General features: G+C 46.1%; 1 protein-coding gene across 1 annotated transcript in view; it reads right to left on the reverse strand.

Annotated features, from left to right (window-relative positions):
* The window catches only part of ttn.2 (titin, tandem duplicate 2), a 276686-nt gene that overhangs the window by 199677 nt on the left and 58366 nt on the right, over window positions 1–18643 (reverse strand). The window contains 22 exon segments of the mRNA XM_051959375.1: window positions 413–694; window positions 960–1238; window positions 1314–1601; window positions 1691–1969; window positions 2057–2335; window positions 2425–2703; window positions 4737–5018; window positions 5274–5552; window positions 5634–5921; window positions 6007–6285; window positions 7813–8091; window positions 8211–8489; window positions 8726–9007; window positions 9099–9377; window positions 9474–9761; window positions 9957–10235; window positions 10321–10602; window positions 10679–10957; window positions 11044–11325; window positions 11519–12082; window positions 12331–12609; window positions 13305–17081. Of these exon segments, the coding sequence (XP_051815335.1) occupies window positions 413–694; window positions 960–1238; window positions 1314–1601; window positions 1691–1969; window positions 2057–2335; window positions 2425–2703; window positions 4737–5018; window positions 5274–5552; window positions 5634–5921; window positions 6007–6285; window positions 7813–8091; window positions 8211–8489; window positions 8726–9007; window positions 9099–9377; window positions 9474–9761; window positions 9957–10235; window positions 10321–10602; window positions 10679–10957; window positions 11044–11325; window positions 11519–12082; window positions 12331–12609; window positions 13305–17081 (9963 nt within the window).

Consider the following 18643-nt stretch of genomic DNA (forward strand, 5'->3'; position numbering starts at 1 on the left):
ATGATGGGGGAATCTGTTTTTATTCAGAACTGTAGGAACCACAGATAAGATGGTGCAGCTACAGTGAACATGACAGAGCTGTCAGGTTTGTGGTATTTCCAACTGAGATGGAAAATTATCGGGAGGGGAGGTCAGAATTATGGTTCTAAAAGCAGCTCCTGATCAGATCATGGAGGATCCAGCTGGTTGTTTGGCTGCAGATTTGTTTGATGCAAAATATATTTCTTTGCTTTGAAGAAAGTTTTGCAGAAAAAAATGAAACCAAAAGTCATCAATCCTCCACCGTGTATCATGGGCACAGGAAGGACTTGTTACGGAAATCAGCTTTAAGCAGCAGAACTAAAGGTTGAAGAAGACACTGAGGAGCATCAGACAATCAGACCATGAATAATAACTGACATGAAGGAAGTACCTTTAACGGTCAGTGTGGTGCTGCAGCTGATACTGCCAGCATCATTCTGAGCCTCACAGGTGTAAACTCCATCATCATCAAAGCTGGCAGAGTGCAGTTCCAGGACTGCTACCGAGTCAGCAAATGAAGTCCTGCAGTTGTCCCCATCGGTGACCTTGGTGTCGTGTTTGTACCAGGTCATTTTCAGGGGGGCAGTGCCACTGACTTTGCACTCCAGACGGAGTGACTCACCCTGCTTCACAAACTTAACGGCAGGGAGTTTCAGCACAAATTCAGGTGGTTCTGGAAAGCCAAAACACAGACATATTAGCTGCTGGAAGCAAGTTGGAACACTTCAGATAGCCAGATAAGGCAGGCAGGAGGTGAGCAGATGAGCTGATGATGATGGTTAGCAGCTGATGGTTGTGGACAATGGAGATGCAACACAATGACCACAGATAGTGGAAAAGCTTCAGATAATCATCAGAGCGAAGCTGTAAATGGCAGAGATGCAGACATGAGATGAACACAGCAACACAAGAACTGATTTAAGAGCTGTAAATCCAACCTTTGACAGTCAGGTCTACACTACAGCGTGCAGAGCCAGCGTCGTTGCTGACTTGACTAGAATAAACTCCACTCTGAGTGACGGCCACTGAGTAGAGCTCTAAGAAGCAGGACATCCCATCCAGTCCTGTGAAACACGTCGGCCCAGTCATGAGCTCCGTGTCGTCCTTGAACCATTTGACCGTGAAGGGAGGAGTTCCCATAAACGTGGCTTTGAATCGGACGGTGGCGTTGGGCAGAGCCGCCTGGGACTCAGGCAGCAGCACAAAGCTGGGAGGTTCTGAAGACAACAAGACGAACCGGTTAAAGAGCTACTCACCTTTGTTCAGGATTACAGTCGTATTGAAGATCTAACCTTTGACCATGAGAGATCCGCTGCATTCACAGCTTCCTGCTGCGTTGGTCAGTTTGCATCTGTAGGATCCTGAGTCGGATCTTTCCAGCTGTTCAATTTCAACGGACACTGAGTTGTCCTGCTGAATGAGTTTGTGTTTCACACCACTGGAGATTTTAGCTCCATCTTTCTGCCATTCCACAGAGATGGGCAGAGAACCAGATATTTTACAGCAGATCTGTACAAAGGAGCCCAGAATCTCCTGCATGTCTACCAGAGGTTTGATGAAGCTCGGAGGAATCACTTGTTCTATTATCAAGACAACAGTGAGAAAGTAATTAAGACTTTGTCAGCATGTCATTACAGCAACACAGCAGCTGAACATTCATCACACCAACCTAACATGATCACTTTCACTCTGCAGGTGCAGCTGCTGATGTGGTTTGCCACCTCGAAGACATACTCTCCTTCATCCTCTCTCTGTGCAGCCTGGATCTTCAGGCTGCTGGTGTTCTTCTCAAAGATCAGCTTGTGCTGCCTGATGGACTGAAGCTCTCTTCCATCTTTCATCCACTTGACTCTGAGTTCAGGTGAGCCTGTTACCTTACAGTCCAGACTGAGCGGATCTCCGACCGACACCTTTAACAGCTCAGGTTTCTCAGTGATCTGGGGAGGCTCTACAATGCAAATCAATCAACAATTCATCACCTTCCTTCAGGTCAGGCCTTCAAACAGATTTTAGAGACCAGTTAAGTGAGGGTTACCTTGCACTGTGAGGGTGGCAAAGCACTTATCCTGTCCCGCCTCATTCACCACGTGACAGGTGTATTTTCCACCGTGTGTCGCCTCACAGGCAGGAATCCTGAGAGTGGCCACATTGTTCTCAAACGTTCTCTCAATCTTTGGGTCCTCCAGAATCCAGCTCTCATCTTTCTGCCATTGAACAGAGAGCGTGGGAGAGCCCTGAACTAGACACTGAAACTCTGCTAGTTTGCCCAGAATGGAGGCAGTGTTCTCGATTCTCCTGGTAAATGTTGGTGGTTCTATTAGAAAAACATTCACATTTAGAAGGAATGGTCCATTTGTGCCTCAGGAGATAAAAACATGGCTTTGTAGTTCTGATGGGACCAACCTTTGAGCCTGAGCGAGGTCTTACAGGAACAGTTTCCCACCTCGTTAGCAACAGTACACTGATATTCTCCCACATCTACGCCATCACACCTGTGGACCTGGAGACCCACGGTGCCGTTCACCTGGCTGAAGCCATGTTTAGCACTGGGTTTGATCTCCTTTGCATCTTTGTGCCATGTGATCTCAAACGGACCTGTCCCAGCAACCTGACACTCAAAGGCAGCACCAGTTCCCTTCACAACATCAGCTGGAGCCAGTTCTTTAATAAATGATGGTGGTTCTGATATGAAAGGAAAAAAAAACCCATCACATTTCTCAAGAGTTCATTCTGCTGTAAATATCTGATGCTACTTTTAACAGTTTCAGGTCCATTCAGCTTCATCTGCTGGTTCTATAAGACCCTCAACCATAAAGAAAACTTTTATTTTAGGAGTTGAAAATGAAAACTCTTAACTGAAGTCAATAAAATGCTTTCCTCAGCAGGAACTTGAGGGATGTTTGCAAGAAGTCTGAACCTTGTTCTGACTGCAGAAACCATCCTGTAGAACCTCTATTAGAACCAGGGAATGAAGAACCTACTCTGGTCCCAAATACATGCAAGACGCAAACTGCCATGAAGGCACAATATGAAAGTAAAAAGGTGCTGCCTTCAGGGATCACAAACAGTGAATCACATCCCTGATAATGGAGCCAGTTCAGATTAAAGGCCTCGACACACTGTGTGATTTTCAGCCGTCCCAGACCAAACATCCCAACAGTGAGAAAATGGTGGTGATATCTTTGGTCGTGGCTCTAAGTTGGTGGTCCTACATCTCACTGAGAGACGGATTCAAGGACGGCCGTTGTCATGGAGACCAAAGACAAGCTGCAATCAAATTCTGACTGTCAGAAGTTCTGGGTGATCATCTCACAGTGTGATGCTGCTGGACCTACTGTACAACAACGAGCTAACCAATAGAAACGCAGGATGAAATGACGTACTGATCAGTAAATTCAGGTAGATGATTTATGGAGACAAAACGCATCATGCCATGTCTCCCTACAGTTCGTGCTGAGTGTGTGTGTGTGTGTGTGTGTGTGTGTGTGTGTGTGTGTGTGTGTGTGTGTGTGTGTGTGTGTGTGTGTGTGTGTGTGTGTGTGTGTGTCTGCAATTATATGTACATACCCAGGGTGGGAGGGAAGGGTTTTTGTTTTTAACTCAATGCTTTTAATGTTGTAAAGCACTTTGTGATGCAATCTGATTGTATGAAAAGTGCTATACAAATAAAGTTTGATTGATTGATTGACTGATTGATTGATTGATCAAAACAAGTCTGGGATTTAAACAGAAGACAGCCTAGTAGAGTTGTGGCAGCAGAAGCCTTTTAGACGTGTCCTCCAGCTCGGACCACAACCGGACAAAAAGGACAAACCATGGAAGGATATAGCTCCCATGTTTGTAAGCAAACATTAGCGGCTAGCAAACACACACAAACACTGCTGGAAATAGTGGTAAAAATACTTAGTTTATGTTATTAAATAAATAAAAATTAAATCCCTTCATGTTTGGCTAGTTTCCCTGTGATTGTAGAGTTCATGTTTGGCTGGTTTCCCTGTGATTGTAGGAGCCCCGTTTATGCTTTGGTTGTTTTTTCATGGATGGATGGCGCACGGTGATGATGTTTTATTCTTGTCAACTCACGTACATTGTAGGCTGAGATTCAGCTGCATTTTCATCATCAGTCTGCTTAGAGCAAACTTCACGTCGTGTCCAAAGATTAATAGATTCATGTGGTACAGTGGAGCAAGCTGGGAACTTAGAAGATTGTTAAAATCACAGAGTGTGGAGAGGTCTACCAAGATCTAAAAATCTTTTCAGCCCTAATATATGTCACCAGTTTTATCCCCTGCATGTTCAGTGAACTGCAGTTTTGTCCAGTGACTACAATTCAGCATTGTTTAGGAGGTTGTTGCTGTATGGGGCGGCATGGATCAGTGGGTAGAGTTGCTGTCAACCGGAGGATTGCCGGTTCGATCCTTGGCCCGGAGAGCTCATGTCAAGGTGTCCCTGAGCAAGATACTGAACCCCTAATTGCTCCTGATGGGTCGTGATTAGCGCCTTGCATGGCAGCTTCCGTCATCAGTGTGTGAATGGGTGAATGTGACGTATAATGTAAAGCGCTTTCGGTATCTTTCAGGTGTAGTGAAGCGCGATATAAATACAGACCATTTAAACATTTGCAAACAAGTTCCTGCAGTGGAAAGCTGATAAACTGGTTAAGGTGGCCTCTTCACTGGCCAGACAGACCACATCCTGTCATCTGACAGACTAACCTTTGACTTTGAGCTCCATGCTGCAGCTCTCACTGCCGGCCTCGTTACGAGCCTCGCAGTAGTAAAGTCCGCTGTCTTTGATTTCAGCCCCACAGACTTCCAGAGTGGCCACTGAGTTATCAAAGGCCATCCGGTGTCGGTCGCTGGGGCTGATCTCAGAGCCTTCCCTGAACCAGTAGATGTCTATCTCGGGTGTGCCGGTCACCTGACACTCAAACACTTTATTTTGACCAGGACGCACCACGGACACTCGGGCCGGAGTCCGAGTGAACTTTGGAGGCACTAACAAATAAAATAAAACAGATGGAACGTCAGATGATGAGGAGACAACTGTAAATATTTCCAACAAAATGTTGCTCTAATTTTAAGCCATGTCCTGGTTGTCTTGTTGCCATTTGCAGGTGGTTTGGTCACTATCAAATAGGAGCAGTGGGAGCGTGACAATTCATCTGAAAACATTTTACAGGAAGTGGAAAAACCTAAATGCACAATGAGAACAGGTGAGACATACATATGAATTTAGATAAGACAGATAACCTTTGACAAAGAGTGCTGCCTGGCATGAGGTGGAGCCCACGTCATTCTGTATTTCACAGACATAGTCTCCAGAGTCGGAGGTTTTGGCAAAGAAGAGCTCCAGAGAGCTGGAAGTGTTGTCTTTAACCACAGAGCAGTCGGCGCTGGATAGAACCTCCTTCTTGTTTTTAAACCATTTGATGGTCAGAGGCGGCGTACCAGAAACCAGAACATTAAACTGGACCTTAGATCCAGGCAACACATTCATGGATTCAGGCTTTTCAAGAATACATGGTGCTTCTGAAAGACAAAAAAAAGAGTGTTTGTGAAATCTGACTTATCCACCTACTGATAAAACGACTAAAGAGATGGACTTCAAACCTTTAACAAACAAGATCCCAGAGCACTGGATTGCTCCTGCTTTGTTTTTAGCAATGCAGGTGTAGCTGCCGCTATTTTTAGTGTCAAGGTCAGAGATTTCCAGAAAAGCAACATTCTCAAAGAAGGTGCATTTGTGTTTGTCATCAGTCTGGATCTCTCTCTCGTCTTTGTACCACTGTACTGTTATTGGCAGGGAGCCGGACACGAGGCACTCCAGATGAGCAAAGGATCCTTTGATACCTTCGGTCGGCTTCAGTTTTCTTGTGAAAGACGGAGGAATTATTTGATCTAACATAGATAAGAGAAAAACAGAAGTGAGCAGGAATGAAATTACCTTTAATTTTGAATTCTCTGCTACACATTGAGAACTGACCAAGAACAGTGAGTGTGGCCTCGCAAGAACTTTGGCCAACATCGTTGGAAACCTCAAAGACGTATTCACCACCATCACCTTTCTCGGTTTTAATAATCTTGAGTACAGAGCTGCTGTCTGTGCTCTGGACTTTATATCTCTGGCCTGACAGCAGTTCCTTGCTGGCCTTCAGCCATCTGGCCTTCAGTGGTTTGGTGCCTGAGAACCTGGCCTCCAACGTGGCTGGATCCCCCTGAGTCACACTGATGGACTTTGCCTCTTCTGTGACCTTAGCTGGTTCTGAGATGTCAAACAGAACAGTCAGCACAGAACCTCAAAGCTCAACCAAGAATGGAAGACAAAAGACTCCAAAGATGCATTTGGTCCTTATCAACTTGTGAAGTCAGAGATTATGTGAAAATGATTTCCCATATGTTAGTGCTGGGAGGCCATCCTTTAAATCCTGTCAATGTTTGTGATGCCTCCAGTCCCTGCAGCAGAAACACATTAAAAACTGGAGCACTAAACTTTTACATATAAATACTGGAGGTCCTCGACTTACGTCAGAGTTCTGTTCCTACAGACTGATGTCAGTCAATTTTTGTCATAAGTTGGAACTCCAGGGAAAACATAAAAGGTCGTTCCATACATCACAACATCGATCACTTCTTCATTAAGTCATGAATACCAACAACTTTCATGCATGTATGAATCCTTTTACTAGAAGATAACAGTACATGTTGACCTGTTTTTACAATCTGATCTAATGATGCTGATGTTCGTCAGTGTTTCTGTTCTTTTTTATTAAATCTAATTTCACTTCCATGGTGTATTGCTCTTCAGCCAGAAATACTGATGTATTTTAATTTTTAAAAGTCCTTTATTTTGAAATTGTCTGTTGACAGATGTCACTTCCTGTCCACTATTTTGATATTTAGCTTTAAACACATACGTCTCTCTACTTTGCAAATGCCACAGAGTCAGTGCTGTAATTAACTTCATGGTTCTTCTTGGTTCAGTTAAAGGATTTATTTATGTGAATTCATGTTGTTTTATTCTGTTTTATTGCAGTTTTTAATCTGTTTCTAATGAGTATCAAGAGCCACAGTAAAGAAGTTAAGTTTGCTACAACACGATTCATTTCGAAGCACGAGCTTAACTAGTTGGATGGCTGCAGCTTTACATTGCAGTGAAGACACAACACATGGAAACGGCTTTCCTGTTCTTCCAGCATCAGAAGAGTCTGACTTACGCTGGGAGCCATAATGAAGGTAAAAAGTTAGTGAATGTAGCACAATCCAAGGTGGAGTACAACCGGAGAATGGAAACAAAGCCGTTTTACAGCGCCGCGTGACGACGTATTCATCCTCTCCGCTCGCCAACTATTTTCACGTAACCAGTTCTGACATAATGATGAAACGCTGTAGGTCGATGACGTCATAAACCGAGGACCTCCTGTAAATGTCTGTTCCATTCAGTCCCTGTCAGCAGCAGGTAAATCTTTCCATATTTCCAGTACCAGTGATATAAGTCTGGAGTCTGGTAGTGATGCAGTCATGACGGGAGTAACTGTAAGGATGAAAAACCTGAAAGCATCCAAGTTTCTGTTGCTGCAGACAAAAAGAAACTCTTTCAGTCTGACAAAAAAAAGATGATAGTGTTTCTGTAATTACTGTCACTGCCAGAAGGGGGAGACAAAGCTGCTAATTTAGGAATAACTTCCAGACTGTGTGTAGGGTTAGGGTGAGGTTATTTCTTTCACTACCTTCACAAGTTGATAAAGTTGATGGCACCATGGCTAAGAAGTTCTCTGGTATCAGAACCAACCTTTGACTGTCAGAACAGCTGAGCAGGTCTGGCTGCCGGCCTGGTTCTGGGCCTGACACGAGTATTTGCCTCCATGTTTGCTCTGCAGGCTGCTGATGTGCATCACCGCAGTCTGGTTCTCATATGTAATCTGAATGTTTTCAGCCTCTCTGAGCTCGTGGTTGTCCTTCAGCCAGGACACAGTCATGGGCTCAGAGCCCTTCAGACCACATTGCAGAGAAACTTGGCTGCCCACCAGAGAACTCAGGTTCTCCAGCTTCCGCACAAATGATGGCGGCTCTACAAGGAATACAGTTCAGGTTAAATAATTCAGACTGTGTTGGTGCTCTGTGAGGTTGTCCAAATACTGATCTAAAAAGAAATCAGTTGAAAGATAAATGAAGACCATATAAACCAACCTTTGAGTGTGACCTGACAGTCACATGAGGACCGTCCCACTTCGTTTTCAACAGTACACTGGTACAAACCCATGTCTCCGGCCTCCACCGCCAGCAGCTGCAGGGCTACCAGCTCCTCTTTCACTGTGATCCTGTGTCTTTTGTCGTTTCTAATTACTTTAGTGTTTTTGTAAAACGACACAGTGAAAGGAGTAGAACCAGAAACCTGGCACTCCAGCATCATCTCAGAACCTTTCACCACATCTTTGGGCTCCAAGCTACGTACAAACAACGGTGGTTCTAGAGAAGAAACAATGAGTCTGTCAGAGTTTTACACATAATGACGACAAAAAAGAACCCTCTGAAGATTTACTGTGAAGCTGAAGATAGTTTTCAGCGTTTATCCTGGAGGGGATACTATTCATGGTGTCTCCACAGGATAAATGCTGATAATTCAGAATTTAAAACCAACAGTAACAGTCCTCCTGAACTGAAATGTGCAGAAAAGCAGAGTATCCCCTCTGAACTAAACCAACCTTTGACTGTGACTGTGCTGCTGCATCGATCACTCCCAGCCTCACTGGAAGCTAAACACACATAATCTCCACTGTCCTCCACTGCACACTGCACTATCTCCAGGGCTGCCACCAAGTCCACGGAGCTTATGGAGTATTTGGACCCGGAGCTGATCTCCATCTCATCCTTAAACCACCTGAAGCTGATGACGGGGCTGCCCGTCACTCTGCACTCCAGCCTGAGGGAGTCGCTGCTGGTGACGAGTTTGGTCGCCTCGAGTTTCCTCACAAACACAGGAGGCTCTGACAGAAGAGGTTAACATTTATTACCAGGCAGATGACAAGATGGTAGAGTCATACTGAAGTCTCTGCACATCACACTGAAGACAAGCACCTTTCACAAAGAGGACAGCGGTACAGTCCACCTTCCCAGCATCGTTGGACACCTGGCAGGTGTATTTAGCTGAATCACTGGGTTTCACAGACTGGAGCTCCAAAGAGCTTGAAGAGGCATCTTTCTTTATGAAATAAGAGCCTCCAGTTATAATCTCTTTCTCCTCCCTGAACCATTTGACAGCCAGAGGAGCCGTCCCGGTGAAGGCTGCTCTGAGGGAAACGGTGTTTCCTGGTATAACTTCCTGGTTTTCTGGTGTCGCTGTGAACGCTGGGGGCTCTGCGGGCCGTCAACACAACACATTTGCATTTCATGTTAGCATGAAATAATTGAACACACAACAAACAGAAGCAGAATAAACCAAACCCCGGTGACCTTTGACATAGAGTGTGCCGCTGGTTTCCTTAAAGCCGGCTGAGTTGTTGGCTCTGCATGTGTAAACTCCAGAGTCGGCCTTTTCCAGCCGAGCTATTCTCAGCATAGCAGAGCTGTCTTTGAATTCAGGCTGGAATTTAGATCCCGAAACAATCTCCTGTTCATCTTTGAACCATGTTATGGTCATAGGTTGGGACCCAGACACCTTGCAATCCATGGAGACATCATTACCAACATTCCCATCAACTCTTTTCAGGGACTTGGTGAACGTTGGAGGCATTATCCGATCTGGTTGTTGAAGAAAAAAAAAACATCTCATGCATTACCACAGACTCATACGGTTCACTCCAAATTAACACTGCAGCCCTAGTCTTCACTGACAACACGTTAGCTGTAAGAGTGTAGCTTAACAGACTGTATGAAGTTAGAAATTAAGACTTTGCATATTTTCATCATTTATAAAAGCAGAAACTAGGAGCTGACCTAAGACTGTGACTGAGCACGTGCACTGGTCTTTTCCAACTTTGTTTGCTACTTCCATCTTGTACTCTGAAGTGTCTCCCTTTTCTGCTGTGAGGATCTTCATGGAGGCAATATTATCCTTCAGAGTCATCTTATATTTACGGCCACTGATCATCTCCTTGCCATCTTTAAACCACTTCACTTTGAGCTCGGGGCTTCCAGAGATTGTGCACTCCAGCGTGGCCGAATCTCCTGCAGTCACACTAATGGACTCTGCAGGTTCTACGATTCTGGCCGGTTCTGGGATAAGAAAGACCTGTTACTCATTAAGGTAAAAGGTTTAGGAGCTAAATGTTTAAAAGTATTCCCACATCAAAGATCTGACCTTGTACAGTCACGGTGGCTTCACATTTCTGCTGGCCAGCCTCGTTCAATGCTTGGCAGGAATACTTGCCGCCGTGGCTGATGGCTACTGTAGTTATCGACAAGCTAGCCACACCGCTCTCAAACAGCATCTTGATGTTTGGATCATCATCTCTCAGGATGTCAGAGTCTTTCATCCATTTAACTTTGATGGGAGCCGAGCCTTTAATGGTTCCCTGCAGCTTCACTGTGGTTCCTAAAACTGCAGTAACGCTTTCAACCCTCTTTGAGAAAGTTGGTGGCTCTACAAAAACACACTACGAGTTAAAAATGGAGCCTGAAGCACAACATTAAACCTTCATCAGGCTCAGGTTACTGACCTTTAAGTCTCGCCGAGGCCTTGGTTGTGACTTTTCCCACATCGTTGGAAATGACACACTGATAATCTCCAATATCTGCACTTTCAAACGTCTGGATCTCCAGCCTCAACACCGAGTCTTGGGAGATTATTGTGTATTTCTGATCACTGGTAATGGTTTTCTTATTCTTTAACCAGCTGATTTCAAAAGGAGCTGTTCCTGTGATCTCACACTCCAGCTGAGCTGCTGCTCCCTTCACGGCCTCCACCGTCTGCAGCTCTTTTCTAACGAATGGCGGCTCTGGGTGTCACAAAGTGTGTTCAGTTAATACCAAAGGTTTCCTGAACTGAACAGTTAGTGCGAAACAAAACCAAGAGTGGACAAACCTTTAACAGCTATGAGAGTGTTGCAGCTCTCGCTGCCGGCATTGTTTGACACCTCGCAGGTGTAGCTGCCGCTGTCAGTGACCACGAGGTTCATTATCTCCACAACAGCAACTCCATTCTTGAAAGAGATTTTGTATTTGTCTCCATCACTAAGCTCTCTCTCATTCCAGAACCAGTGGATGTGAAGTTCAGGTGATCCTTTCACAGAGCACTGTAATCGTGCAGCTATACCTTGTTTCCATGTAATCTTAGGTTCCATTTTCTTGACAAATGTAGGCGGCTCTGAAAGAGTGTTTAGTTTAGAAACACCAAGGTTTTTACACATTATGAAGCAGAGACAAAATGACAAAATAACCCAGATAGAAGAAAGAAATGTAGAACACCAGGCAAGTAGACAGCAGTGCAAAGTGTTAGCATCAGCAGCCAGTTGTCAGAAAAACCCACCAGCTCAGAAAGACCACCTCTATGATCTTACCTTGAACCGTTACCACAGCCTCACAGGAGGAGCTCCCAGCCTCATTTGTGGCTGTGCACACATATTTCCCAGAGTCCTTCAGTTTGGACTTGGGTATCTCAAGAACAGCAACCTTGTCCTCAAAAGACAGTTTACACTCCATGCTCTGGTGGACTTTTTTGCCATCCCTGGTCCAGGTGACAGTCACACCAGTGTCCTCGTCCACCTGGCACTCCAGCCTCAGCGGGTCATTGACAGCGGCTGACGCCGGTTCAATGCTCTTAACGAAGCTGGGCCTGTTGATAACCCTGAGCTCTGTGGTAGAGGTAGCAGTGCCGACACTGTTGGAGGCCTTGCACAGGTACACTCCCTGATTGGTCAGCTCAAGACTTTTAATGAGAAGGGAATACTTGTTCTTTTCACATTTCATGACATAGTTCCCTTCAGAGGAGATGGCTATGTTGTCCTTGTGCCAGACAACGTCCATGGGCGAGGATCCAGTAAGCGAACACTGGAACACAGCTTGTTTGCCCACATATAAAGTCATTGGGTCTGGTTTTGAAACAAACACAGGCGGGTACATCTCTATGGAGAGCAGGCAGAACATACAAAGAGGTGAGCAACTTTTAAAAGGTGGGAAAAATACACCAACATCAGAATTAAACTGATCTGTCAACTTGATCGCTGTGTGTTTAAACAAGTGACACCCGATTCAGCTGATTAACAAATGATCACATCCACAGTGGGTGGAACTATACGGATATAATTCTCTCTCTCTCTCCAACACAAGCAAGTGCAGTGATAATTTAAGGAAAGTCCTGTTGGGGTCTTACCGGTGACGGCCAGCGAGGCGGTGCAGCTGACGGTGCCGTGCTGGTTGGAAGCCTTGCAGCTGTATTCACTGCTGTCGGCTTTGACCGGATTCAGGAGCTCCAGAGAAGAACCGGAGTGGCGACTGATGATCCGATACTTCTCACTCTGTCGGATCTCCATGCTGGATTTGTACCATTTGAAGGTCACGCCTGGAGCGTCCTCAATCTCACACTCGAACTTGGCGTGGCCGCCGACGTTTATCTCCAGAGGCGTGATTTTCTGCCTGAACACAGGTGGCACTGTGGCACACGCAGGAAAGCAAAAGGTAAATGTTAGTACAGCATTCTGCTAATACTGTGGTAAAAGCACTGAAATCAGGAACAGGAAGGGTGGAATGTGTAGCAATGGTGGAAGGCAAGTCAGGAGTGACTGTGAAGGAGAAATGAACAGTAGCCCCATGGGTTCACAAAAAGCTGCCTGACAGACGAAGCCAATCATGGGGCTAGCATTCAGCTAAAAGAGGAGAAATAAAGAGTTTGTGAATGATGAAGCAATGCCAGTTGAAGGCCTGAAAGCATGCAGAGACACTGGAGATGTGTGGAGAATAGACCTGAAGGAACATGACAGATCATGAGGTCAGAGAACCTGTACGACTGACATGCATAACTGACCATGAACAGACCGTGAAGACGTCCTAAAGACCAGCACCATTACAACCATGAAAGCAGGATGCCTACTGGCTGCAGAGCCTCCATGGTTGTGACAGTTCTGGCCTTTAAGTGACTCCTGACCGTAAAGTGATGTGGAACAAACAAGACAGGGTGAGTTAGTGGCATCCACTGCCCTGCTCATGCTGAGCTGTGAAATGGAAACAGAAACCAGAGTGACACTACTAGTGAGGATCTGAATGAACTGATCGACGTGGATAATTAGTGGCTCTCAGAGGAAATGGATGAATGAATGAATGATACAGTGAATTTTCCTGTTGTCAAACCTCTTGAGGCCACAGTCAGTCTTGAAGATGTCGTGATCTTGCCAGCTTCATTCTCAGCCTCACAAACATATTCTCCTTGATGCCTCTCCTTGACAACTTTGTGGATAACCAGTGTGTATGTGTCGTGGTCTGTAGAACACTTGAACTCTTTGCCAGGTTTCACCAATTGGCCATTGAAAAACCAGTTTACCTTTGAGACATACTTTATGGTTGTGCTAAAGGTGGCTTCACTACCTTCTTCTCTCGATAAGTTTTGAAGGGAGGTGACTACTACAGGGTGCTCTCTCTGTTCTGGCCTGGACACAGTGATCTCCTCTTTGAAGATCTCCTCCTGGTGCTCCTGCTGGATGATGACGATCTGTTCAGTGGGAGTGGTTGAGGGAGGCAGGGCAGCAGAACCAATTACTGCTCCTACAGCTTTTTCTCGGCTTTTCACTGACCTCACTTCTTGCCTGGATACCTGCACCGACTGCTCAAAAGCCACGTGAGCTTCGGTGGAAACTGTGATCTGGGATGAGATGGTCTGTTCCATCTTTGCTGCCTTGGATTCCTGAACCATGACCTGCTGTTCTGCTGCAGCACATTCAACTGCCATTTTAGACTCCGTCTTTAGTGCAGCAGCCTGAGATTTAACAGCACTGAAGTCTACGGCGCTCTCTGAAACGCTCACTGTCTCCACCATGGAGGACAGCACCTGCTTAGAGCGGGCCGATGAGACCTGAACCCTCTGAGGTTTGTCCAGCTGCATGGTGCCCGGCTGCTCTGAGGACAGAACCTGGGCCTCCTGGTACACGATGGAGTGGAAAGCTGCCTGGAGCTCAGTCCTGAGGTCAGCTGTCTGAGGGTATTTACCCTCAAAAGCCAGAGTGATCTCCATAGGAGCCCCTGTTGTTGTGATCAGGTATGTAAACATGGCCTGCTTGGGTTCTTTCTGAACCTTCACCTCCTGCACTTCTACAGCCTGTAACCTTCCTATGACGTCAGCCAGTAACACCGGCTGGTCGCTGGCCACGGCCGACTGGAGGGCATCTCTGAGCTGACGTCGGATGTTCAGACTGGACGGTTTTGGGATCTGAATCACGAATGTCATCTCTTTGGGAAGAGCCGTGCTGTCTTTGGATTCTGGAGCCATCAGGGACAGCTTTGGCTGAGTGCTGACAGACACTTGGGTGGATTCAGACTTGGAGATCTCCTGAGAGAGTTCACCAGTCAGCACTTGCTTCTCGTCCATCACGATGGACTGTCTGACCGACTGACCCTCCTGGATCTGAACAGCAAAGTCCTGCTCTGCTGCCTCCAGGAGGACGCTGCTCTCAGTGGAGATCTCCTTTTCCTCGATCTGGATGGGCTCAGTAGGAACTTTAGGTTCCACAGCCATCCCACAGGTGAACCTGTCCACAGCCGTCAGACTCTCTGTATGACCTTCCTCTAAGGCCTGGCTATCTGCCACGCTGGTGACATGCATGACGTTCCAGCGATCCTCTTTCTGCACCAGAGCTCGCTGCTGCTTGACGTCAACAGTAAGCGGCATCTCTTTTGGCAGCTGCATGGGCTGGTAGGACAGCTGGAGGATGTTCTGAGGCCTGTGTTCTGTTCGAAGCTGCGACTGAACTCCAGTCACCGACAGATCCAGCTCAGAGTGACAATCTGCTGTGAGCTCCCTTCTCTCATCAGAGATGGCTGCATAGCTCCTTGCCTTCTCTTGTTTCTGCACTGCCACCTGCTGGTCAGGCTTCTCCATGATGAGGATGCCCTCTTTGGGCAGCGCCTCCACCAGCTGCATGGACTGGAGGTGCAGCAGAGCGGCGGCCTCTTTCTGGGGCTGAACGGTCGAGGAGCTCGCCTTGGCCTCAAACTCTGACGTGTCCTCACAGACTACAGTCCTCTGCTCATCCTGGCTAACGGTGTGCAGCAGGGTGGGACTCTTCCTGCTTCCTGCCTGCTCTGCTGCTGGTTTCTCACAGATGAAGCTCTTCTCAGATGGAAGGAGGTCCTGGTCTGTGATCACCTGCAGATGCAACACCTGCTCTCCTTCCAGCTGTGACTGAATGGACATGGCACAGTCCAGACTGGGCAGCTGCTGCGTGGACTCGGCCTGCAGCGTTTGCTTCTCCTCAGCAGTCAAAGCTGCTTTCATCACCTTATCCTGACAGAGAAGAGCTGCCTCCTCAGCAGGCCTCTGCATGGAGAACTTTGTCTCCTTGGACAGAGTGTGTTTGGACTCGCTAACCGAGGCCATGAAAGGCCGATGCTGCTCTTTCTTAACCTCAGAGCTCACAGTGGATTCTGCTGTTGCTAGTTCAGTGGTGTGACCTTCTGCCAGAACCTGTTTCTCTGCAGACTGAGCTGAGTATAAGATCTTAATACCCTCTTTCACCTGGTAGCCCTTTTCCTGCTGGGCTTTGGGAATATCCTGTGACTGCTCTTTCAGGATGGGCAGCTGTGACTCCATCTGGTGTCCACTGACCAGATGTTGAGGTTCTGAGGTGGGTCTGATGGTAGCAGGCCTTCTGTCGGCTAACGGTTCTGTGCTAACAGTGCAAAGAGGGGTGAGCTCTTCAGCGACAGCCAACATCACCTTCGACCTTCTCTCTTGAGCCACGTGCAGCTCGAGGACTTCCGGGCTGTCAATGCGATCGCAGTGCTGTTCGGTGAGGTCCTGACTCTCCTCCACTGAGGAGGTAAAGGCGGCCACATGGAGCTGCTTGGCAGGAACGGCTGAGACCTGAGGAGGACGAGTAGGAACCACAGAGACCCTCTCCTCCACCTCGTGGGTCTGCAGCACCGCCGCCTGCTGGGGCAGCTGCTCCCGGTGAACCGTGGCAGCAGAGATGTCCACCTCAGTCAGGGAGCCCACCTGCTCACTGGGGATGATCTGCCGGTCCTCGGTGCCAATGGTATAGACCATCTGGTCGGGCCGGTCCTGACCCGGCAGGCTGACCTGGTACAAACGGGACTCTGTAGCCTGCTCTGTGACTGAAACCTTATAGCCCTTCTTCTGAACCACCTGCTCCTGTTTGAACACTACGAGCTCGGCGCTGCAGGTCGCTTCTCCAAACTGGTTGGAGGCTCTACAGGAGTACAGGCCGCTGTCCTCCTGTTTGACGCTCTTCATGCTGATGAAGCCAGAACCGTCTGGGCTGGCTGTAATGATGCAGTTTCTGCTGGCCTGGATCTGGAAAGCTCCTTTAAACCACTTCACATCAGGGACTGGTTCCCCGCTGACTTTGTAATGGAAGGAAACCTCTCCTCCCTCTGAAACCCTCACAGGCCGGATCTGAACTGTGAAGGTCGGAGGCTGACCAGAGACCTTAAACATCTTCTCCACCCATTTCTCTGCCTGGCTCACATCAGGCTTCTTCACCTCCAGGTACGTAGTGCAGGTGGTCTGGCCAAACCTGTTGGTGGCCGTGCACGAATACTCGCCCTCGTACTCGGAGGTGACCTGAGTGATGACCAGCGTGAACTCCTGCTTCTCCTCCACCAGCCTGTAGACCGAGGAGCTCTTTATCAGCTTCCCGTTGTGCGACCACTGAACGGTGGGCTTGGGAAGCCCGGACACTCTGACGGAGAACCGGGCGGTTTCCCCGCTGACTACAGCTGCAGGGGAGAGCTGGCTCAGGAAAACTGGCTTCTCTTTGTTCTTCTCTAACGAGGAAGAATAACGTTTGGACTCCGGCTTGAGTTCAAGTGTTTTAGTTTTCTGAGGTAACTGGACCCCAGAGTAGAAGGTTTCCTCTTGTTCCTCCACAGTGGTGATGGTGGTGCTACAACTCTCTGTCGGGAAATATTGAGCAAGACTGGTAACAAGGTCCAGAACACAAAACTTCTGATATTAACAGTAAATTTAAATATTAGGGCTGTCCTTCAGTACAAACACTCTCAGCCCACAGACTTAGTTTGACCAGGTTAAAGTAAAATAGAACTGAATTATTAGCAGATTGAGTGATTAAGAGGAGAACCACACTATAAAAATAAAAAATGCAGGTTTTATTAAGATAAACAAGAATGAATGTCAGATCACCAACAGCTGCTTTAGAACAACCCAAACACCGATGAACAGACAGATTATTGTCCTGATTACGCTGAAAATCAACTGTGTCTTCTGCTGTTTCTCTAAAAGACAGAATAAATAAAAACTGATAATTTGCACTTTATCAAACATCATTATGTATATTTCAATGTTTTTTTAAATCCAAAATCTTTAAGGGAAAGGTTTCTGTTTGGTCCCACAATCTGACAACGGATTTAAAAAGTCCTGCAGTATAGAGCTGAAAATTAATCGTCTGCACTAGAATAAACCGGCAGAAAGACCCACACAGACAAAACTAAAAGCCAACTGTTGATTGTTTGTGTGTTTTAAACATCCATGTATTTAATGTCATTATCAAAGCTAAATATAACTCAAACAGAAGTGAATAAGTTGTTGAAAACATGTACCTTTATCATCTGAAAACTGTTTTTATTTTATCTTCGCCCATATGGAGCTGAAATCAGGGAATGTATTTAAACTGGAACTATGTGATCAAAACATGGAGAAATATTGTGTTTAAGATGCATTTTCACTGTTTCTGCATTTTTTATTGTTACTAAAAGTTTTGGCATTTCATGTTTCAAATTTCTTGAAGAAGATTCACTAAAACTTAATTTTTTTGGTCCAAAAACCAAGAGAAGCTCTTCAAAAAGCCTAAAAACAAGGCAGTGTTTAACCGTCTTTAAATGTGCAGATAAATGAACCGTTTCCAAAATAAAAGCTCAGACACTGACTTCATGTCATCTCATATTTTATTATAGAAACTCAACCAACGTGACATTTGTACAAATGAACCACAAGACTTTCAAAGACCAGATTGTCTGAATTGGCTGATTTTAAACTCTACTAGTTCACCCCTAAAATTACACATATTTACAAGACACCCAACTTAATTTTTTACAAAAAAGTTTCACAGTATTATCCACTTTTAAAATTAGTCATCAATCAAGTTCTAGTCAATAATCCCACAAACATCATCCACAAGCAGCAAAAACTCACACAAAAATCAAAAGTTAAACACAACAGCTGCACTTCTAAACCACTCAAATCAACCCACTGAATCAGTTCAAGAAGCAGAAAGACATTTCACATTTTAAAATTAAAGCTAATTTTGGCCTTATTAGGGCTGGTTTCCTGGTGTTCCTTCTGCAGGAAACTGAAGATGTTTGCCACCAAATCTCAACTCTTCAGTTAATTTTAAGTTTTCCACATCAGCTGATAGAGTGAACCAGTTCTAACATTGGTGTGATGGAGCTGGATTGTTCTGTAGAACTGCACACAAACCGTTCACTTTTTATAATTTTTG

Source organism: Acanthochromis polyacanthus, chromosome 14, assembly GCF_021347895.1.
Source record: "Acanthochromis polyacanthus isolate Apoly-LR-REF ecotype Palm Island chromosome 14, KAUST_Apoly_ChrSc, whole genome shotgun sequence".
In the NCBI taxonomy this organism is placed as follows: domain Eukaryota; kingdom Metazoa; phylum Chordata; class Actinopteri; family Pomacentridae; genus Acanthochromis; species Acanthochromis polyacanthus.